The following is a 24,517-nucleotide window of genomic DNA, read 5'->3' as shown; positions in this document are numbered from 1 at the left end:
AATTTGCTTTAGAGAAGTTTTTCACTGTGGTTTTCTGGGCATGGGGTGGGGTCGGGATGTGAATATCCAGTGAGATTAGTTTATGGTCTGATCTTACCAGTGAGGATACACTTCTGGTCTGGAGCATAGAGTCCCCATGTTGGTGATGATCAGGTCCAGTATGTTTTCCCCTCTTGTGGGAGTGGTAACAAGTTGTTCCATAGCATTTGAGTTTATAAATTCTAGGAACCTTTGGGCTAGGGTGTTGGAGCTAGAGTAATGCTCCCAGTCTATGGTTGGGTAGTTGAAGTCACCCAATATAATGGTGTTTGGAGAGACCTTCATATTTTCCAGTGTTCTCAGGAAGGCCGAGTGGGGTTCCTGGGTTTGGGAGGGTGGTCTGTAGCAGGCTATAAACTGAAGGCAGTTTTACCCACTGTTAGTTGCACATGGATAGTCTCTGATGCTTCGTGATGAGCCACCAACCTGGAGCAGTGCGTATCTTTGAATATTGATACTCCCTCCTTTTGTGGTTCGGTCCAAGTTTTGGGGCAGAAAAGCATGGTATGAGGTATAACCTGGTAGTGCTGCGGTGCTCACGTGCCAGGTGATCCAGGTTTCTGTTACTGCACAGATATCGATGTTCTCCATGCTCAGGAGAGTGCGTGCATCTTGAGGTTTAGACTTCTGGCGTTGAGTAGCATTACTCTTAGTTTCTTATCCCTTGTGATACCTATGGAGGTGGGTTTGTCTTTTGAGCCTTGCCTAAAAAAGGCACTATGGGGGTAGCAAGAGCCTTTGCCAATATCCGAAAGCCCAGGGGTGACAGGTGCAAGCCGTCCCTAGCGAAGCATCGTGGCTCGTCGAGCATGTCATCCGAGGCTGACAGGCATTGGATCCCCTTTGAATGACACCAATACTTAAGCCAATTGTGGCAACCAAAAAGCTCTTGGATACCTCACCTTATCCACAATGCATCTCTCCTCATTACCTCAGATCTCGTTTGCCACTTTGCGAAGACGTGGTCCGATTAGCTAGCTCTTCATGTCAGGTCGTATAATTAAAAATATTTTTCTTGTATAATCTCTTTTTCTTTATATTTTTAGTTCGATTAGTTATTTCTGTCTCTCCCTTTTAGTTTATAACCCTTGCTTTTCAGTAACCCTCTCTCCCACCAGTAACCATTTTTTTATAGGTTACTTCCCTCCCCTTTTACCTTTAAAGGTATATCTTGAACTACTATTATTAGTAGCTCTCCCCTTCCATTTGCTTTTATCTATTTCAAAAAACTTTCTCTTTTTCATTGTTTGTGTGTGAGTGGATTCTCTGCCTGTCCCTTCCTTGCATTATAGTGGAAAAAAAAGAGAGAAACTTGTTGGTTTCAAAAAGTGCATAGAGTCCAGGCACAAAATTCCTATAAACGACTGTCATTCACTGTGTGTGTATTGTCTTGGTCCCTTTCACTTGCAAGAGGATTGTGCAGTCTGCCACTCCTTTAAAGATTGAGCTTTACTGGAAAGAAAAAAATAAGCTCATCTTAAGGGCATGTTGCCTTCGGCCTTTGGGGAGGCTGTTTCTGGAGGTTAAGACAAATCTACTACATCCTCAAAGGCAAAATGGGCTAATTTGAGCCCAGCTTAATCCTTTTCCTCTAAATTCTTGGAGAGAGGAAAAAGAGACCCTCTTTGGTGCCGACACGTACTTCAGAGCTGAAACCGAAAGTGTTGAAATCCCCAACTCTGGGGAGTGTGATCCGATCAGACCCTTTGGCACCGATCTCTACCATGTTGGATTTGACTCCTTCAGCTCTGATCTTGTCAAGTAAGGATAGATCGGATTAGTTGATGTCTGATCCAACACCTAGTCCATTTAAACCTATAATGACTCTACAGAGGACACAGTACTGTCCAACCTATGATCCGGTTCCATCGAGGGTGCCGTCTCCCTTTTTATCAAGGCCAAGGTCCCCATCTGCTTCCTCTTCCCGTTCGACTACTAGCCTTACTGACGAAAATGTAGAATGGATGTTGAAGAAGATTTTGTGCATGCAGGGTATCAGTAAGTCCCCCTCAACCATTACAGTTTCAGGTCTGTCTAAATCGTGCACTCTCTCTCTTCCTCCTCCAACTTGAGGGCAGGCTTTGGAGCTGTCTGATCCGATATGCCCAGTGCCTTTCAGCTCTGATCCAAAGATGTCCTCTTCCTCGGATCAGACTTCCGTTCGGAGCTCATCAGCTTTTTCAGAGCGGGAGAGTTCCTGTAGCAGTAGTGAACCTCACAAACCTTGTGTGCGCTTGACTCCCAGGTCTTCGAAGCAGTTGATGTGACTCGGGTCTTCAGCAGAGGTTGAGCTCTGCACTGACTTCATACCCTGGTGAGCTGTCTTCTGGACTGGAGGAGGGGACCTCATCATGAAGTCATGGCTTATTGGAACTAGAGTCCTTGTCCATTCCGGAGCAGTTAGCTTTTCCGGTCTTGGAGAGAGCTATAGCTCCCACTGCAACTAAAAAGTCACTGCCCCCTCAGATCTGCTATCTCAGTAGGATACCCTGCATTCCTCCTCTTACCACCATGTTCCACAGGGACAGCAGGACCTCAGGTGCCAGGATACCCATCTGGGTACTCTTGACTCTTCCAATGCCTCCCCAGACCACCCCACTGAGGATGTCCCTAGGAAGAGACTTTGCAAGAGGAAGCATTTGGACTCACAGAAGACACTGACCTCTGTGAGGGAGAAGGATCCCCATGGTCACCCCCTGAGGATGTTTCCTTTGGGGAGATTCTGGAGTTTCTGAAACAGACAGCTGGCAGTCAAGCAGTCCTTCATCTGAGGAGTCGGTGTACCTGGCTGCCTTTGGTTCCCACCCATCTACCTCCTGGGTGTCTCCGCCCACTGATGAGCTCATAGGTTTGATCTCATGGCAGGCGTGGGAGATCCCGGTCTACATCAAGCCTGTTTCCCAGAGACCAAATAAAATTATAACCACTCCTTCTGACAAGGCCTTCTGGACAAAAGGAGTTGCAGTAGATGCCATGGTCATGGTGACAATAACCAAGAATGAACTCTCTGAGGAGAGTTCAACTATCCAGCCTCCTAATAAGGATTCGTGGACGATGGATAGATGTGGGAAGCATGTGTTCTCTTCAGTGACCTTTGCCTTGTGGTCGCTGAGTTATCTTTTGCATTTCACTTATCTGATCACAAACTCTGATATCCTTGAAGGAGCAGTAGCTGAGGGAGCTAAAGAGAAAGTAGCTTCCCAGTTACTCACCCTGCATTCAGTACCCAGCCCTTCCATGAGGCTCATCATGCATGCAGCCAAAGGAATGAACAGAGCGGCAGGTTCTGGCATTTCTCTGAGAAGGCATGCCTGGGTGCGCCTTTGAGATTTTGCGGAACCTTTTAAGTCTTCATTCATCAATGCTCCGTTTGACAGCACATCTCATTTTGGTCCCAAAGTAAAAAATATGCTATCCAAGTGTGAGAAGGAAGGTTAAAAACCCTTTCTGCCATGGGTATACGTTTTTTGGCTCCTCAGAGAACCTTATCTCAAGGGTCAGAGAGGCAGTGGAAAAATGTGGTTCAAGAAGTCTCAAGGGTCCTACCAAGACACGTGGAAAGTTTACCCTTAGAGGAAGAGGGGGAAATGATAATGGAAGAGACATCACCATCATGTCAGAGGAGGTCCTCAGAACCAAGATTTCTGGGAGTCTTTCTTCAGGAAGCCCTTTAAGTGCTCCTGAAAAGAGGCCTGATTGTCCACCTCTGGATGCAGTTGGGGGTCAACTATCCCTGCACTAGAGAGTCTGGCAAAAGATAACTTCCAATATGTGGGTCCAGAGGATAATGTCGAGGGGATACCAAATTCCCTTTTCTCAACAACCTCCTCCCAAAAAAAAAATCACAGATGTTCCACCCAGTCAAAAGGATCAGGCAATCTCTCAAATTCAAAAACTGCTGGAAATAAGAAGTCATACAAGAGGTCCTCAGAGATCAGAGAGTATTTAGAACTTACTCAAGGTTTTTTGGTTCTAAAGAAAACAGGAGACTGGAGATCAATCTTGGATCTCAGCAGATTGAACAAGTTGGTTTGACGATGCAAGTTCCGAATGGGTACTCTACAGTCCTTACTTCCTTTTTTGGAACAGGATGATTGGATGTGCTCTATAGATCTTCAGGATGTGTATGACTGTATAAAAATGGACAGATGCTCCAGAGGATATCTGAGCTTCTGGCTGGTAGCCAGTCATTACCAGTTCAGAGCACTGCCCTTTGGTGTCACTACTGCCCCTAGAGTGTTCACCAAATGCATGGCAGTGGTTGCGGCTCACCTGAGAAGACAAGGATTCCAGGTGTTTCTTTACTCAGACTGACTCATATCCACCCTGACCACGCATCTACTTATCCGCACAAGAGACTGTTCTTCAAGTTTGTTCCGAGCTAAGCATGACCATAAATTACCAAAAAAAAAAAACTCATCTGGCACCAAGTCAAACACTAGAGTTCATAGGGGCACTACTAGACACCACTCAGGTGATTGCAAAGCTTCCTCCTTCCAGATTATTAACAATCAGATGGCAAATGTCAAGGTTATTCAAAAACAAGAAGGTAGCTGCCGCCAGCCATGGTCTACAGGCTTTTATGGCTGCGGCGATTGTGTTGGTCCCATTAGCCAGGATTCACTTGTGAATCCTGCAATGGCTTTTGGCTTCTCAATGTTCAATAATTCACAATCCGATGTCTCACCAAATTCTCATAACAAACACATGCAAAAAGGGTTGTTCATGGTGGGTTTGTTCAGAACAGGTGACACAAGGTCGACCATTCATTTCTCATCTACCACAGGCTACGGTGACCACTGATGCTTCCCAGATTTGGGGGGGGGGGCATTATCTGGGCAAGATGGTCCAAGGAACCTGGTCCACAGACGAGGCCAAGCTCCACAAACATCCTGGAGGTGAGGGCGGTGCTTCTAGCATTGCATATTTGTGCAGCAGCCACATGGGCAAACTGTTATACTTTTAACACTCATTACAAGCTAGATTTGGTCTCCAGGGGAAGGGCCTCCTTTGGTGTGATGGTTCTGAGAGATATTCTCTTGCGAGTCCACCCGGGGTAAAGGTAGCTGTAGACTCTGTCCCATATGTGAGGATGAGATGATAAACTGACAATATCAGATAAAGAAGTTATGTACTCACCATAACGTTCCATTTGTATTGTTGATTTTTCATCTCTTCTCACATCCCCTTCCACCACCCCCTTTCACTGGGGTTCTTGGTTGTTTTCCTTATACTCCAGAAATGGTCTCCTTTAAGATCCTTTTGGGTGTTAAACACTAAAATCCCTTTTTCAGTAGATATAATTATAGTAAATAAGGTCTGAGGTAATGGGGAGAAATGCATTGTGGGTAAGGGGAGGTATCCAAGAGCTTTTTGGTTGCCACAAGCTTGATAACAGCCGAGTCAGATCCAATGGATCTGATCCAGACCCATATTTGAGGAGAGATGAAAATTCGACAATACAGATGGAACGTTATGGTTAGTGCATAACTTAAGTTCTGTAGTCAAATCTTGCCTTCATTCTTACTCATGGGTTCGGGGCCGATCCTCTGCTCCGACTCAGCCTAGTTATAAGCTCGAAGTCTTCTAGTTGGCTCGTGGCTAGGTAGGTTTCCCATGGTGCACCAGTACAATCCTCAGATCTCGTTTGCCAAGTTTGTGTGTGCTTCTTCTTGGCCGTGGCTAAGTCTAACACATTTTGTTCTATTTTTTTGATTTTTCTGCTATTCATATTTTGATAGCCTTATATAGCTATAGTTAGTGTCGTGTTTGTAGTTGGTTAGAGTTTACTAGAGCGCTTCTTGTGTGCATTTTATCTGAGAACAGTTGGCCCTTGGCCCTAGCTTTCTGTTTGGTATCCTGTTTGCCAGTTGTTTCTTCACTGGGTTGTTTATATATATATATATATATATAATGTATCTATATATATATATATAATGTATCTATATATATATCTATATATATATATATATATATATATATATATATATATATATCTGTATATCTGTATATTCCTAGTCCTCATACTCTTGATATTAGTAGTTGTAGGCGCCTTTTGTGCTTAGTTTAGACTGTGTGCTTTTCATATATATTATAATTAATAGCTTTACTTGCGGAGCTTCTGCTTGTTGATACTTGCAGTTATTGGTGTTTGCATACAGAAAGGGGTTCTTTTTGACCTTCGTTCTCGTTATTTCAATAATTAGACTTTGTATTCCTGCTCTAGTGTGTGTGTGAGACTCTTGACTTGTCTTCTATACCCCCCTCTAAGTCCGTTTTAGTTAGAGGACCTACTTTCCTCCTTTCTTCTCTACCAGGGCTAGGCCCGTTTAAGTTAGAGGACCTAGTCCTCCCACTTTCCCTTTCTCTGTGTCTCTGATTGCAATCTTCTGTGGGATGTCTAAGGAGGTCAAGGATCATAAGCCATCTGGCTTTAAAAAGTGTGTGAAATGCTCACAGAAGATGTCTATAACAGATGGTCACAGGAACTGCGTATACTGTCTTGGGGCCATCCACTTACAGGAAGCATGCTTATTTTGTTACTCTTTTAGTGCCAGGGTGTTGCAAGAGAGGAAAAATAAGCTCATATTAAAAGGTCTCCTAAAGTCCTCTTTTGAGGAAGGTCTGGCTAGCTCTTCCTCCTCTGTTAGATCTCGGGGATCTAAAAAGGAAAAATCCAAATCCTCTAAGAGGCCTTCCCCAGTGCCGGCTGGTGCTTTGGAGCCACCTCTTAAAATTGCCAAATCTGACAAAACTACTGCCTCCTCGGCTCCACTGAGTTCTGAGCCAGTCGAGGGCTCTACTACTGTGGCTACAGGGTCGACATCCAAGTAGTTTGGAGCTGACAACTGAGAGTATTCACCAGAGCCTGTCTACGGATCCTTTACCAGTCTCCACTAAGTTAAGGTCACCCATATTGCAGAGATCCCATTCTCCCACACTGTCTTCCAGGAGTTTATCGGAAGATGATGTGGAGAGAGTAGTGCTGAGACTCGTGAAGTCATCTGCCTTACCTAAATTGTTGCTTACTCTGACTGTCAGTCCTGGGGCCACCTGAGTCCGTTACCCCTTCTGTGATTCCTCGTCCGAGCCGTGCTGGTCTTTCTGAGCCTGAGTGTTTGGTACCGCTGGTGGAACCCTTGGTTCCAGCTCCCCCTGAGGTTGTTTCGGAGCAGAATTCCACTCCGACACTCTCGGTGCCGTCTGTGGTGTCCAGGAGCCGAAGCTCCTCGGTCATCCCTGACCAGGACGCCTGGAACCGAATCTTTTCGGTTCCAAGCTTTCCTCTTGGTGTGTCGGCGTGGGTGAGCTCGGACCCTACGTCTATCTCGGAGCCGCTGGCTCTGAAACCCATGGCATCCTCTGTCTCCTCGGAGCCAGGGCGGTCTCCAGAGCCAGAGAGGTTGGCATTCGAGATAATGAGGAGTGTGCTGTCCCGATCATCAGCTCCTACCAGGGGTACCGACACTCTCCCCCCTAGGGCACCTACTTCAGTCTCAGCTCCTACTCCCTCTTGGGACAGCAGAGACCCACAGCCTCAGGAGCCACCAGCTGGTGGCCCCCATTCTTCCAAGACATCCCCAGAATATCCTTCCAAGGAGCTCCCACAGAAGAGAACATGCAAGTGGAAACATGTAGACTCCCAGGATGAATCTCTTACATTGGGCACTGACCTCGAGGAGTCAGAAGGGTCCCCCAAATCGTCCTCTGATGATGTCTCCTTTGTAGATATCCTGGAAATCCTTAAGCAGAGGTGCGGCTGGCCCACTGTCACCCCCTTCTGATGAGAAGTCGGTGTACCTGAAGGCTTTCTGGTCTCATCCTTCAGCCTCTTGGGTGTCTCCACCTGTCGACAAACTGATGGAGCTCTTTAGTCGGAACGTGTGGGAAACTCCTGACGCCGTGGAGCCAGTCCCCAGGAGACCAAATAAATTTCTTTCTGCACCCAGGGAAAAGGAATTTTTGTCTAAGGGTGTTCTTGTAGATGCCATGGTGGTGGCCACTAAAAAGGAGCTAGCAGAAACTACTTCTGTTCATCCGCTGAGTAAAGAATCTCGAACGATAGACAGATATGGGAAGCGTATCTTTTTGTCAGTGACATTTGCTCTTAGATCGCTGAATTACCTTACACACTTCACGAGGCTTCAGAGAGATCTCCTTAAGGAGTTAGGAGATTCTCTACAAGATACATTAACTGAGGGAATCCCTGAGAAGGTGTCTGCCCAGTTGTCCACCTTGAACTCTATTGCCAACTCTTCCATGAAGCTTATCTCATATGCAGCCGATGGAGCGAGTAGAGCAGCAGGTTCAGGAATTTCCAAAAGGCGTCATTGGATGTGCTTGTGTAATTTTGCGGAACCATTCATCTACCTTTACCAATGCCTCCTTTGACTGTTCTTCATTGTTTGGACCTAAGGTAAAGGACACACTCACCTGGTGCGAACAAGAAGGGAAAACACTCTCTGCCGTGGGAGTATGTTTTACTGTCCCCTCTACACCATACCCTAAGGGTTAGAGGGGTGGTAAAATGTGGTTCAAGAAGTCCCAGAGGTTTTCTTCCAGGATGCACAGGGTGACTCCTCCTTCAGAGGCAAAGGAGAAGAAAATGATAGACGTCGCCCTAGAGGCAGGAGAGGATCGCAAAACCAGGGAGGCTGCAATTCATTTCGGGACTGGCCCTACCCGTGCTCCTGATGTGGGGCCCGACTGTGCTTCTCTGGAGCCGGTCAGGGGTTGCATTTCTTTGTATCCGGAAGCCTGGCTAAGTATCACGCAAGACAAATGGGTACAAAGAATTATCACCGGAGATTGTCATACCCTTTTCTCTGCCTCCTCATGTTCCCAAGAGGATCCCGGATGTTCCACCCAATCACAGGGATCAGGCAACTATGGAGGTCAACAAGTTGCTGGCAAAAAGAGTCATCCATACCGTCCCAGCAGACCAAATAAGATCCGGAACTTACTCCAGATTATTTATACTCCCGTTACTAGAGAAAGACACTTGGATGCTCAATAGACCTCCAAGCCGCTTACTACCACATAAAAAATGGACAGGAGTCATCCATGCTTCTGGCTGGGAGCCAGTCATTACCAGTTTCTTGCTCTGCCCTTTGGTCTTACCACAGCCTCCAGGGTATTCACCAAGTGTATGGCAGTAGTGACAGTTCACCTGAGACGTCGTGGATTCTTGGTGTTTCCATATCGGGACGACTGGCTCCTGACCGCCCCCACCAAGCATCTACTTCTTCAGACCAGGGATGCTACCATTCAACTTTGTGCCCAGTTGGGGATTACTATCAATTGGGAAAAATCTGCCTTATTGCCCTCTCAGTTTGTGATTTTTATAGGTGCAGAGATAGACACAGTAGCCATGTTGGCTTGTCTCCCAGTAGAAAGGGCACAGAATCTGGTTCTTCAAATTCACTGTCTTCTCCCCCTACAAAATTCTCCCCCTACAAAAAGTCAAGGTCAAGACTGTTCTGAAGCTTCTAAGGACCATGGCTTCTACCATGCTACTACTGCTGCTGGCCAGACTACACATGCGGATTCTTCAGTGGCTGCTGTCGTCCCAGTGGTCCTTTCAACATCTACCACTAACTCATCACATACTGCTGACAGACTCTTGCAAGAAGGACCTCATTTGGTGGACTCAACCCAACCAGTTAACCACGGGCACTCCATTTGTCCCTCGCCAACCTGTTACCACTGTGCCTCACAGATGGGGTGGGGGGGCATCCATTGCCACTGTGACCATGGATGCCTCACAGATAGGGTGGGGGGGCATTATCTAGGCAGGACTGTCCAAGGCACATGGCAAGATCACAAGGCTCACCTGCATATCAATGTTCTAGAGATGAGGGCGGTGCTCCTGGCATTGCAAGCATTTCACGACCTTCTGCCTCTTGGGATGATTGAAATACAATCAGACAACATGTCGGTAGTATGGTACATCAACAGACAAGGTGGAACCAGATCATGCCCACTCTGCCGAGAGGCAATTCGAGTTTGGAAATGAGTGATATCTTCCTAGCGTTTTCTGGTGGCAACGCACATCCCAGGGGCAACCGTGATAGCTGACAAACTCAGCTGGGCAATTTTGATGCCTCACGAGTGGTCTCTTAAACAGGAAATAGCGAAGCAGATTTTCCGCAGATGGGGACAGCCTTGCTGTGTTCTCTTTGTCAGCCCGATAAATGCCAAATGCAGCAGCTATTTCTCCCTCATCTCTCCTCCAGGGGAGTCACCGAGAGATGCACTTGTTCATGATTGGCCTCTGGGTCTCCTTTATACTTTCCCTCCCTTTCCTCTCGTATCCAAAGTTATTCAGAAAGTGAAACAGCTGGGAAGCAAACTGATCCTCATTGCTCCTTACTGGCCTTGTCAGGTTTGGTTCCCCTTTCTCGGGCCTCTTCTAGACTATCCTTGGATTCTGGACCCAGTGCCAGATCTCTTGACGGACATGTCAGGTTTGCTTCATCCCACATTACACACCCTCAATTTGGCAGCTTGGCTGCTCCAGTTCCAACCCTAGTCAGGCTTCACAACTTTTCACCCTCCGTGACTCGTATCCTAACGTCATCTCATAAACCCTCCACTAGGAAATTATATTCCAGTAAATGGAGGAGATTCTCTATCTGGGCTGAGAAAAAGAATGTTGACCCTTATACCGCTTCCATTCCGGTGGTTTTGGAATTCCCATCTGAACTTTTCCACCAGGGATCTGCGTCTGCCGCAATCTGGGTTCAGTTGGCAGCGATTTGTAATTTTCATCTAGGCATACAATATTCTAATCTCTTGTCACATAGGCTGTACAAAACCTTGCTCAAAGGTGCCACTAAGAACCCCACTTCAGGAACCAGTTGCTTCATGGGACTTGAATTTTTGTACTATCCAAATTAATGTCTCTGCCCTTTGAGCCTTCTTATTCATCACCTTTGAAATTTCTGTCTTGCAAAACCTTGTTTCTGGTGGCAATCACATCTGCTAGACAGGTGTCACCGAGTTACAAGCACGGTCTGTAAAACCCCCTTATCTGATTTTTCACAAAGACAGAATATCTCATCGTACTAATCCATCCTTTGTCCCCAAGGTCTGTTCCCGTAGCATTTTGAACCAATCCGTAGAACTTCCAGTTTTCTTCACAAATCATTTCAACGCAGCAGAATACAGGTTTCATCAGTTGGATGTTCATAGACAATTACGTTTTTATTTGCACCAGCCTAAGGAATTCAGGAACTCAGATCAGTTATTTATTTCCTTCTCCGAATCCATATCAGGTCTACTAGTTTCCAAAGTGACCCTCTCAAATTCTATCTCTAGCTGTATAGCTTACATTTACGCTTCTGTTGGTAAGCCTTTATCTTTCAAAATTCTACGAGATCTCAGTCTACCTCTGCAGCCTTTCAAGCCAGGGTCCCACTTGATAATATCTGTGCAGCAGCAACTTGGGCTACCCCTCACACATTTATTACTCATTACAAATTGGATTTAACTTCTAGAGGTAGAGCATCCTTTGGTTCCACGGTACTCAGGAGTATTTTTCCTTGAGCTACCCAAGACTAAGGTGCTGTCCCATATGTAAGAATGTAGGCGAGATAAGACTACAGAACATAAAGAAGTTATGTACTCAGCATAATGTTCCATGTTTGTAGTCCATCTCACCCTTCATTCTTACGAACCCACACGCCTACCCCCATCCTGGAAGTACCTGGAGACAGAAAAATATTATACACTGGAGACATTTTATTATTAGTTTCTTTATGTATGTTAATTATTTCTCTTAGTTAGCAGCAAACAAGATCTGGGGATTGTACTGGTGCACCATGGGATACCTAACTAGCCACGAGCCAACTAGAAGAGTTCAAGCTTGTAAATAGGCCGAGTCGGAGCTGGGGATCGGCTCCGAACCCATGAGCAAGAATGAAGGGCGAGATGGACTACAAACATGGAACGTTATGGTGAGTACATAACTTCTTTTTTTTATAGCAAAGGGTTGAGTCACCAGCTATTAGCACCTTAGGGCCTGCTTTCTACTATAGAGAGCCTGTTATCCCACTAGACATTCTTGCAAGGGTGTACTTGTTTTTTTAACTGTTAGTCAATTTGGTGAAAAATAATTCTTGCTGCTTAGTTCTTTGGTACTACACTGCATTTTCTAATGCATATGCATATATACTTGTATACAGCCATCCACATCCCCCTTTTTTAACCATTTTTGCACATGGGGTCAGGATGTCACATGAACAGGAACAATTGTCTAGAGCCAGTGTTCATACTGCCAGGTGGCTATATAATTAAAATCAACTTTCCGGTCATAGGTAGTTTTTTGAGAATTTGTTTTCTCTGATCCTTCTCCTGGCCCTTCAGCTGTCTTTCTTTATTGCTCTACTTCACCTGTTCACTTCCACTGGGGAGAGCATCATGGGTCATTCCTTTCTTGGGGGTGAGTAGATCAGAGCAAGATTGTCATCTGCTTTGATGATCAGGGCTTTTGGTTTAAGATCCTGTCTTCTCACATGTGATTGTTTGGCAGACTTCTCAAGGTTGGGCATGCAGTAAGTGTTAGCAAGACTCACTAACATTACCAGTTGACATTACCTCTTCAAGACTGCCTTTTCCTCCTTAAAGCCAGTGCTGCCATATCGTTTCCAGTCTCCATCATGGACCTTTGTGACCTCCTCCCCTCTACACATACACTGACGCACACAAGAGAAACTAGCTAAGCCAAATCATTGCCCCTTCCCAAGCCAGCTCAGTCAGGCACCCCACATTGCTAATCAAGCTTGGGTTGCATGAGTCATAGTTAGAGCTTTATCCATTTATGCTTTCAAAACTGGCTCTTGTCCAATCCCCTTTTTTTGTAACAATTGTCTCATACCTTTCTACAGTTGTGTGAATGCTTTCCAGTATAATAGTGGTGAAAAATATTGTGGAGCATAGGTATCTCTCTGCATCCAGTCACCATAACATAATTATACCACTTTTGAACATGGCTTACCTTTTGCTTTCTTCGTCTGTATCCACTGGCCTTGTATTTTCAGTTATCCATGGGCTTTGTCATAGTGACAGTATCTCTTAATGTAATGCAAATTTGTTCTGCATGAATGAATTATTAAACTTTGACAGTAACCTGTTTGTATTCAGGGAATCAAGAATTTGAACAAGAGTTTTTGAAGGAATTCTCAGATGAAGTAGAACTATCTATCAACACTGTCCTTTGTGCAGTTCAAAGTCTGATAAAGAGGAAGAAAATTGAAATAAAAGAACAGTCTGGAGAGGTTGCAAAAGATGGTATGTTTTTATGTTCTGTACTTTAATGGAACTGTTTTTGTTAATATGCATGTCAGAAGGTTGCTGCTACCTTTTTCGGGCATGGGTTAGTGAATGCAATGCAGTAAAACTTTAGCTTGGATGATACATTATGATACTAAAGCTGTATTGAGCAGAATTTCCACCCTGCAAGTCCAGGATTTGTTAGCTGTAAGTGTGATGGTATTTTTGGTGGATTATCCCTCATATTTGCTAAAACACTGGCTTTAAGTAGGTAGAAATACCAGCAGGTATCCTTAATTCATGGAACAGCTAATTCCAGATGTCTTCTAAAGCTGTTTAAGACTTTCTCTTCACCTTCTATAATTATCTTTTTTTTCTGTTATGTAATATGGATCACTTGTGGGTTTTAAAAAGTGTAGTAAATGCAGTTAAGAGTTCTCCCTTGAGGCCACCATACCCTGTGTGAAGCACACCATATCTGTACAGCTTGAGATTTGCACTAGTTTTTGAGATCTCTTAGGGAGCTGCAAAAATACTTAATCTGAAGGAGCTGCCAACTAGGGACAAAAATAAGAAAAAGAAGGATCATCTTTTACCTCTCTTCCACCCAATCAGTTTCAACATCCCAGTGATAATAAGCCTTCTGAGAAGGAAGCTAAGGCTTTCCCATTCCTGCTCCAGATCTCCTATATGTTGCAAGGAAACCAAGGACTGTGGGCAGGAATTTACTCCATCACACTTATTTCTGATTCTTAGTGTGCCTTCAGCTTCACAGTTAGATTTGGCCACCCTTTCTTCTTCAAGGTTTGTCCATTCTGTTTTGCCCCATAAACATTACAGTGGCCATATGTAGGTACTAGACTATTGGCCCTAGGGCCTATATAAACCTAGCCAAAAAGGTACCCTGGCTTTTGGAACCCAAGAAAAGTATTTTCCTGTGCCCCTGTCGAGCAGAGCCACAGAAGTGATCCCCGGGGTGAATTTCACATCTCCCATCCAGTTATCAAGATTTTTCTTGAAGAGTGCTAATGAGGAGCTTTGTTTGATATAGATAGGTAGGTTGTTCCAGAGTATGGGAAGTCTCTGGGACAGGAATCTATCCCTCCAGCATGTTCCGTTTATTGTGGTGACAAGGTCCCTAGAGTGTATAGCTCTTTAACTGTGCATAAATTATTGAGGCGCTTTTGCAGAGTCAAATGAGAATGGACCTTTTCCTGCCCCCCACACACACACACACACACACTTTCATTTGTAAGTGGATTCTGTTTCTTCTGGATTTGTCCCCCCCCTGGCCTCATCGAGCCAGCTTTAGACACCAGTTACATAGAAATCTTGTAGCCTTCAACACTGATAGATCCTTTGTTGCATCTCTTCTGATGTGGTCAGTCCCCAAAGGTTTATATTTTCAGTGTCAGGTCTGCCTTCAGCACTAGCTGTTCTGGCACTAATGCCTTTGATGCTAGTTGGGCTTTGTCTCCAGGCTTTTTTGGTTGATTGCTTGCGGCCAGTATTGGAGCGGCTTTCTTCACTGTCATTCTAAACCTTGATTGTCAGCCTTTGAACCCTTTGTGTTGGGGGCTTTGGTGCACTATCTTATTTCAGCAGGCATCTTGATTTTCAGCACCATTCATTGCTGAGCTTTTGATGTCAAAGATATTGATGTTTGTGCATTAGGCATCAGCTCTGTCATCAAGATTATAACCAACATGGGAACATGAATTTTGCAAGTATGAAAAGTTGGCAGATTTTGAAAATTCTTTAGAGTACTGTCCAAAATTTTGATGGATCATATGACTTGTAATAAGGAAATTATTCATTTTGAGCTGGAATAGTGGCTCTGAATTGCCCAGAAATAGCAATGCCTTATTAAGTTTAATCCTGTTAGCTGTCAAAAAAAGCAATAGATCAAAATTGAAACCCATTGTAATTGAAATGTTGAATATTGTAAATGAGATAAAAAGACTGGAGGTGTGAGATTTTAGAAAAGGGAATGAGCAAGTTGCATATAAACGGAATTTGTGGGAAGAATGTATGCAGAATAATGCTCAGCTGGAGGAAAGAGGTTAAGGGATGAGGAGAATTGAGCAATTTATATAATGTTGGAGCAATTAATAAAGAAAAAATATATGTATAAGGCATGAAAAATCAGAAATGTTGACACTGGTTTCTTTTCTATTGTTTATGTACTTATGTCATGTTATATAATATGAAAATTTAGTAACCATGTTTTAAGAAGAGCGGCCACGGTGGTGCAGCGGTTAGCATTGCCGCCTCACAGCAAGAGGTTCTCCGGATTCTCTGCTGGGGTGTCTTCTGTGTGGAGTCTGCATGTCCTCCCTGTGGTTGCGTGGGCTTCATCCGGGTGCTCCGGTTTCCTCCCACATCCCAAAGACATGCTGTAGGTGGATTGGACACTCTAAATTGGCCCTAGGTGTGAATGTGTGCATGTGTGTGCCTTCTGTGGAAGGTTGGGCACCGGGCTGGCAACTCGACACCATAAAACTTCACTGCCAATCATGAGTGGACAGATGATCCGCTGTGGTGACCCCTAACTGGGAAAAGCTTAAATAAGAAGAAAAGTAACCGTGTTTTAAGAAGAAACTAAACTGGCTGCAGCCTCAGTTTTCAACCATGACCCATCTCATTTTGTGTTGACAGGCTGCTGCCACTAAAAGACCAAAGAAGTAGAAAGCCTTTGTAGATCCTAGCAAAATAGATCTGGATGTTCATCGTGTTTCACTGTTGCAGTCATTACTCTTGGGTTATCCTGCTGGCAGGCTACCTGCAGTCGGCCTGAATTCCAAAGTCCTGGTCCGGCGTCGGTTGCTGTCGCCTCTTCCCTGACGTCAGTGCGCCAGGGGTATAAAAGATGCAGCCGACGCCATTTTCTTCAGTCTTTCTTGCCGCGCGGTGCCCGAAGCAAAAGCAGAGTTCGCAAGTGCTGGTCAGCCGACTCCTGAGATTTTCAAATCCGAATTTCAGAACCGAAGTCTTCATTAAAGATAAGTACCCCGTTGGGGAAACTTTTTTCTTGTTCCAGACCAATGTCAGAAAAAGTTAACAATTGTATTTCTTGTGGGAAGCAAATACCTCATAAGGATTTTCATTCTTACTGTATTCCTTGCCTAGGCCCTGACCACGACGTTGCTAGCTGTCGGTTTTGTGCTAGATTTAACCAACGCACTATTAAGCGTCTGTTCGATTTTGCATTTCATTACTTTGGCCAAAGGTTTAACTATATAAAGCCATCGGAACAGCCGACCGGAGTTTACAAAAAATGCAAGGACAAGGAAAAGGATAGGCATCCGAGGTCCAAAACCAATGAAGAGGCCTCCGTTAGGCCAGTCGCCGGTTCTCAGTGAGGCACTTTCACAGCCCCTGTTGCCCGCTACCTCAGAGCCACAGGCCGCTTCCGACTCCCACGTGGAGTCGACTGGGCCTCCGGATACTCAAGGTATTGGACACTCGGAAATCATTCCCTCAGATGGGTCCAGAGCCACTGAGCAGGCATTGGCTTTTGAGGGTGTCTTCAGACCTACACAGTTACATGTTAAACCATCTTCAGCTTCAAAGACAAAGACTAAAGCAGCTCTAAAGACAAAGAAACAAGTACAGCATTCTCCTACTCAGACTTCCATGCCTAAAAAACAGATGCTTAAAATGGCCGAAGACCCAATTACTTTGATCAGGGGTTCCCATCCCCCTCCTGATAAGTGGCGTAGGCAAGAGACAGAATATGATTCTTCTGATCAGGTTTCAGTTTCCTCGGATTCCTCTTCTGAACAGGGTTATTCTTTTCCTCCCTATGAGAATTCTGATGCTGAAGAATCCATTCCTTCAGCCTCTCCTCCTGAGGATTATTCTTTTGGGGAAACCCTGCAAACCATGAGGGAGCATTTCCACTGGGAGAGCCAAGATTACTCAGAATCTAAGAAAAGGCTCAGAGACTTTCTGCTAATACCTCAGCACAGACCACTTGCTATTCCACCTGTTCTAGACATTGTAGATTATGTATTTTCAGAGTCCGGCCTGTCCCCTGACTCTTTACCCCTGCACCTGATAAGCCAGACAGATACTACAGGGTCCCAGACTCTCATAAATTCCTATATAAAAACCCCGCTGCTGACCCAGAAACTATATCTCAGTGTCCCAAAGGGGTCAAAGCTTCCACTGCAAAAAACCCTGTCCCCTCTGACAGGGATTCTAGGGCACTGAACAGATGGGGGAAAAAGTTTACACTTCTGCTACCTTGGTTGTAAGGGCTTTAAATTGTCAGTTTCATATGTTTAAATATCAGCAATACTTAATGTCACTGCTTAAACAGAAAATGTTGACAAATTCTGAATGTTCAGAGAACAAGGAAATGCAGGATTTATTGCATGCAGCTGAACAAGTGGGAAAGCATACTTTGCAATGTGGTTATGATTCACTGGAGACCTCTTGCAGGGCCGCAATTACAGGTTCTGTTATTAGAAGGCATGCTTGGTTAAAGGAACAGAATCTGCCTGATCATGTTAAAGCAAAATTATTAGATGCTCCATTACAGCATGATACTTTGTTTGGTGCTAAAGCAGAAGAGAGGTGTTGAAGAAAATGGAGGATAAAGCAAAATTCATGCAGACAGGTAAGGATTTTTTACAGGTACAGCCACCCAGGTTTAGCAGGAACTGGCCTTCAAAAAAATTGGTCATTTCCAGTGTCAGACAGGCCACAAAGAGGCAGATACAGACATCCCAGAGGCAGATCTCAGCCCCAAGGCTCATACAGGCCTAAACAATGGGGTGCTCCTACCTCCAAAAGCGGAGAAGACAAATCACAACCTTACAGGAAACAGTCCCAATGACTTTCCTCTGCCAGATCCAAGCACTTTTCTTTTGGCAGCCCCCTTAGGGGGAAAACTAGCACTTTTTTCACAAAATTGGCAAATGATTACCCAAGACAAATGTGTCTTGAACATAGTGTCCCAGGGCTACAGGTTCCATTTTCACACCCTACCAAGGGCAAAAGGTATGCCAGACCTGCCACACAATGGGGCAGAGAGGCACAAAAAAATTACAGCCCTCATGGACATGAGGGCCATTCAACAAGTACCACAACAAGAGCAGGGGCAAGGATTTTACTCGACTTTTTTTGGTGCCCAGAAAGGACAAAACCTGGAGACCAATACTAGACCTGTCTATACTAAACACATTTCTGGAGGTTCCAAAATTCAAGATGTTGACTCTACAGCAGCTATTGCCCATGCTGGGCAAGAAGGCTTGTCTCGTAACTTTGGACCTAAAAGAGGCATACCTGCATGTCCCAATCAGATAATCTTGCAGAAGATACCACAGATTCATAGCTGGCTCAATGCACTACCAATTCTCTGCACTACCCTTTGGCTTATCTACTGCGCCCATGGTCTTCACAAAATGCCTGGCACCAGTAATTGCATTTTGCAGACAGAGGAATTCAGATATATCCCTACTTGGACTGCCTTATTCAAGCAGAGAACAAAGACATTCTTCTAAAGCATCTGGCGTTTGTAAAAAGATTACTAATTTGCCTAGGGTACACAGTAAACAAAAAGAAATCAAAACTAGTACCCTCTCAAGAGATAATATTCCTGGGTGCATGCTTAAATACAACTGCCCAGATGGCTCATCTCACGCCAGACAAACAAAGGCAACTGACGTCTTACTTCAAAAAAAGTTGGCAACAATGACCCAGTTATCTGCAAGGAAAATCCTGTAGGCCTTGGGCTTCATGGCATCCTGCATTCTACTAATTCCATATGCCAGACTGCATATGAGGAAACTACAATGGTATCTAAAAAGTGTTTGGACTCAGCATTGCCACAGCCTGGAAACAGTAATTACCCTCATTCCCTGCCTGCAACAGGAGTTTCGATGGTGGGCACAGGCCTGTCACCACAACAAGGGTCTGCCATTCACTTTAACCACAGCCAGACAGACTCTGACAACGGATGCATCAGATTATGCCTCGGGGGCCCATATGGCAGGAAAATGTATTCAGGGCACATGGCCTGCAAGCCAGATGCATCTTCATATCAATCAAAAAGAGATGCTAGCTGTTCAGAATGCCCTGACAGCTTTCAAGGATCTACTTCATCTGGGACTGCTACTGATAAAGACGGACAATACTACGGTCATGTGGCACATAAACAGGAAGGCACACATTCCTACCCCCTCTGCAGACAAGCAGTGACCTTGTGGGACACAGCATTGACTTATCAAGTTCACCTGCAAGGACAATTCCTGCCAGGAAAAACAAATACTCTGGCAGACGAACTAAGCAGAAACCTCATGGATCCCCACGAGTGGAAACTGGATCCACAAGTCTTCAGCATGATAACAAGGAAATGGGGATGCCCAGACATAGATCTATTTGCCTCCCCTCACAGCTGCCAATTACAGAGATTTTGCACAAGGATTTATCACAAACAAGCATGGAGAGTGGACGCCCTATCTTCCAGCTGGAAAAACCTAACAGTATATGCCTTTCCTCCACTGCCTCTCCTTCCCAATGTACTCCTAAAGGTCAGACAAGAGGAGCCAAAAATTATACTGATTGCACCAGACTGGCCACGCCAGCACTCGTACCCAGTCCTAAAGAGCTTGTCTCAAGGTCCAGCATGGATATTGACTCAAACTTCTCACTTGCTTATCCAATAAAACAATCAGATCCTGCACAGCCATCTCAGGACCTTAAATCTGGCAGCATGGCGGATAATGTAGCCAATCAGAACACTCCTCTTTCAAAAGCTGTTATGGATGTTATCTTGGAGGCCAGGAGGCCCAGTACCAGAAAATCTTATGCAGAAAAATGGAAGAGATTCTGTGCTTGGAACCAGGAACAAGGCATTGACATACATGTACCAAATATCCCTCAGATTTTACAATACCTAAGTGAGATGCTGGACAAAGGCTTTTCCTTTTCATCAATTAAGATTCATGCCTCTGCCATTTCAGCCCATTACAATATGGAACCACCTATCTTTTCTCATCCTTTAATAAGGTAGTACCTCAGAGGGGCCAAAAACATCAGGCCTCCAAGGAGAGCACCAATTCCGGCATGGAACCTCAATTATGTCTTGGAAAAACTCACACTGCCTCCTTTTGAGCCAGCCTCAACAGCTGATATAAAATTCTTATCCTGGAAAACAGCTCTGCTCCTAGCAATAACCTCTGCAAGACGAGTCTCGGAGTTAACAAGCACTCATGGCTGTGGAACCTTTTATCATTTTTCATCCAGACAGGGTTTCTCTGAGGACAAACCCAACATTTATGCCTAAGGTGGTGTCCAGTGTGGCCCTCAACCAAACCATTCACTTGCCTACCTTTTATCCAAACCCACAGAACAAGGGTGAGAAAATTCTGCATTCTTTGGATATACACCGGCAGCTGCGCTTCTGCTTGGACAGAACTAAAGTTTTCATAAAGACTGAGCAACTTTTAGTATCATATGCTGCAGGATCACAAGGAAAGGCCATCTCAAAACAGACTATTTCTAAATGGATAGGTCATTGCATCCGTTTCTGCTATTCTCAACATGGCAAATCAGTGCCTAAGGGCATTAAGCCTCATTCTACCAGATCAGCAGCCACTTCAGCAGCCTTCCTCATAGGAGTGCCAACCAAAGACATCTTAGAGGCTGCAACTTGGAGTTCAGTGCACACTTTTATAAAGCACTACCACTTACCTCTTTACTCTAAATACAGAGCAGGCTTTGCCACTCCAGTTCTGAAGGGCCTCGTAGCCTCTCCTAATCCTATTTAGCTCAGCCACTCATCCTCAGCTTTGGGATTCAACCCAAGAGTAATGACTGCAACAGTGAAACACGAACATAGTACAGTTGTGTACCTACCATAAATGTAGATGTTCGAGTGTATTCACAGTTGCAGTCCAAGTTACCCTCCCACCGTCTCCCTTTCTTTTGCTGGGGTTTATCTGTACTTCTCTATTCTATGCAACCTATATGGTGTATTTGCTTGTTGATGAAGGAAATGTTACTTTAGTGCATGTATGTTTATTGGCATAATATATTTAGCCTAGCCTTTTGGGGGCACCTGACATCTGGGGCAAGAAAAACTGAAGAAAATGGCGTCGGCTGCATCTTTTATACCCCTGGCGCACTGACGTCAGGAAAGAGGCGACAGCAACCGACGCCGGACCAGGACTTTGGAATTCAGGCCGACTGCGGGTAGCCTGCCAGCAGGATAACCCAAGAGTAATGACTGCAACGGTGAATACACTCGAACATCTACATTTATGGTAGGTACACTACTGTACTTTCTTCTTTGTCCTACTTACCCTCAGGCTGCTTCACACCAAGGAGCCTAGGTAAGCACAGATACAAGAGGAGGCATCTAATTTCCCTTTGGAGTCCCGTGTTCCCCATAATGATAAGAATGATGGAAATTACCCACTTTCCCCTGCCAATAACCACGTTTGGGGAAATCCTCAAATTAATACACGCAAAGGGCGGATTTACCCTCTCATACTACCTCAACTCCAGAGATGATGATTCTGCTTTTCCAGTTCAACTTCATAGATGTTGCCTACTCCATACAAAATGGTATCCTTTGATGTCCTTCCATTTCACTGTTGCAGTATTCTTTACAATAGGGATCCTGTGCCAACTGTAGCCTGACCTTTGGCCCACTATACCACAATCTTTAGGTTGCCTTAAGGTATTCCATATGTCGCACGTATGCTTCCCACTTATAGCATAGGGCATAGGTGACATCCGGATGCACCACCCTCAGAAATTCTTTGCCACCAGTCCGAACGCCATCTTTTGATTATCAGTCTGAACACCTGCTTCATTGCTGGTTCACCAAGCTGTTTCAGATAAGTGCCCCATTGGGGTTGTTGCTTTATATTTGTATATTTTATCTTTTTTTTTTTGTTTGTTGCTTGTGGGGTTCATGCCATCCAGAAAGGGTAAATACCAGTGCGGAGACAGATACCCCATAAAGACCATCACGAGCAGTGCTTATTTTTCTCTGTGTTCCCACAGCCATACATCCTGTTCCGTTTGTCAGGTTTTTGTCCCAGAGGCTCTCTGTAGTTGGATTTCTTCTTTGGCCCTGCATTTATAGAACCAACATCTTAAGCTTTTAGAGAAGTGCACTATGGAAGGAACTTCCCACTGTGAGGGTCAGCCATTTGTTAAGAAGGCCAAGAAGTCTAGGTCCAATCCTTCCTCGCTACCTCCTCCACCAGACATCTCTCCCTAGGCAAGTAAAAGCGCAAGGATCGCCCAGTTCCTCCATTGTATTCCTCTGTTGGATTCTTCTGCCACATCCATTTTAGAGGCCAACATGGATCTGACCTCATGTATTTTTATGTAGTTTTATATATTTATACATTTTTATCTTCACAACATTTTAATGTTTTTACATAACATTTTATTAGTTGTGGTCATCTAAGGGGTTAATTATTTTTTAAATCGATTGCATGGCATTGGTTGAATAATTATCCAATCTGATTTATTTGAGGGGTATTTCATTTCATTATTTGAGAAATGTCATTGTTCTGATGAAGTCAAAATTATTTTGATGAAAGAGCTTAACTGTTTGGATGTACTATTGAATAAAGTATTTCAGAGGGACTAGTGATCTGTGTCTTCATTTGGGTGCTGTTTTCTTGGTTACTTGTTCTGCTTCACAGCATCCACCATTGTTTTTAATTGATCTGACCTCATGTATGCCCCTGGAGGCTTTGCAGACATCTACTTTGGATGTTCAGGGGGAACTGCTGCTGATTATTACAGAAGGACCTAGGGGTATACCTCAGATTTTTGAAGAAAGGAAGTTTAGACTACAGTAGTAGAATGGTGTCCTGTGTCTGAGCCTTCTAAGTTTTACATAGCAGATGTCACTTTGAAAAAGGGACAAAAACAAAGCATGTTTCTCCCCCTAAGGATACTCGGAGCGAATAGCAGAATTTCGCTTGGATTTTTTTTCTGTTCCTGCTCCACGTTGATCTTCTACTCCTCTTAAAAGACCTAGGCCTTCCTCCTAGGAAGAGGTGGATTCAGATGAAGAATCCCTTGCATATTCATCGCAGATTCCTTCTCCTTTAGACTGTGATTCTGGGGAAGAGGAGTCCACTAGTCCTGACGCTCCTTTTGAGACTATTTCCTTCAGGGACACATTTTCCAGGATAGAAATTTTTAGATGGGACTGTACTCTGGTTTCTGAAGTACAGAAGAGGTACTGCACCCTTCTGCAGATAGACTCTCTCAGATCTTCTGCTGTCCCTCCTGTTTTGGCTGCCTTGTTTGGATGCCTTTTGTACAGCGTCTCAAGCTCCAGATTCCCAGCCCTTGGCCCCCAAAAAACCTGATAGGTTTTACAGGGTGCTTGAGGATTGCAAATTCCTTTACAGATGCCCTTCAGCTGACTCCTCTGTGGTGTCTGTGGCATCTGACAAATCATCTCAGTTGCTTGCCTTCTACAAAGCTTCTTCGTTCTGAAAAATATAACAGGACTGTGGAAAAGTCTAGGTAAGAAGGTTTATTTATACCTCTGCTATCTTGGCTTTTAGGGTTGTCAATTATCACACCCATATGCCCAGATATATTTTGGCTGTTCTTTCCCAGGACTGTCTGGTAATTTCTGACCTTCCTGATTCTGACGAAAAGACCTGCGCTCTCCTTGTTGGGGAATTCTTCTCAGGTGGCTCACCATTTTATTAAGTGTAGTTATGATGCAACAGTTGCTTCTTCCAAAACTGCTGCTTTTGGTTCTGTGATGATGAGATATTTTTGGCTTCGGCTTAAACCTTTGCCTGATGATATTACGGCTAAGTTGATGGATGCTGCTCTGGATAACAAACACTTATTGGGTGCAGCTGCTGTTGATGTGTCTGTCTCTTCAGGATAAGGGCAAGGCTTTACAGGAACTTAAACATGTTTTTGTTTCTTCTGTACCTATATTTCAAATAAATGATCCTAATAAGCCAGTCTTTGTTCGTAGGCAGTCTCCCCTCCTCTTAAGTGGAAAAAGGGCCCCTCCTGCTAAAGCTATCCAGACTGCTGTGGCGCAAAAATCTCCTTTACCTGACCAACCAGGTGCTGTCTGATTATCCTGTTTTTCTCAGCCACATTCCTCTTTCTCTTCGTCTTTCCCTATCCCTTCCAGTCTGGTTAAAGATTAATCAGAATTCCTGGGTTCTGTTATCCGCCTAGGGTATTACAT

The 24,517-nt window shown here is 44.6% G+C and overlaps 1 protein-coding gene across 1 annotated transcript in view; it reads left to right on the top strand.

The window, feature by feature from the left end:
- MDN1 (midasin AAA ATPase 1) overlaps positions 1–24,517 on the top strand; it is a 3,484,183-nt gene that overhangs the window by 2,864,595 nt on the left and 595,071 nt on the right. The window contains exon 81 of the mRNA XM_044071809.1: positions 13,183–13,329. Coding sequence (XP_043927744.1) covers positions 13,183–13,329 — 147 coding nt within the window. The remainder of the gene's footprint in view (positions 1–13,182; positions 13,330–24,517) is intronic.

The sequence above is a fragment of the Protopterus annectens genome, chromosome 1.part0, assembly GCF_019279795.1.
Source record: "Protopterus annectens isolate FY-2018-M chromosome 1.part0, PAN1.0, whole genome shotgun sequence".
Taxonomy (NCBI): domain Eukaryota; kingdom Metazoa; phylum Chordata; order Ceratodontiformes; family Protopteridae; genus Protopterus; species Protopterus annectens.
Note: the sequence above shows the minus strand (reverse complement) of the source record. Positions and strands in the feature narration are given on the sequence as shown.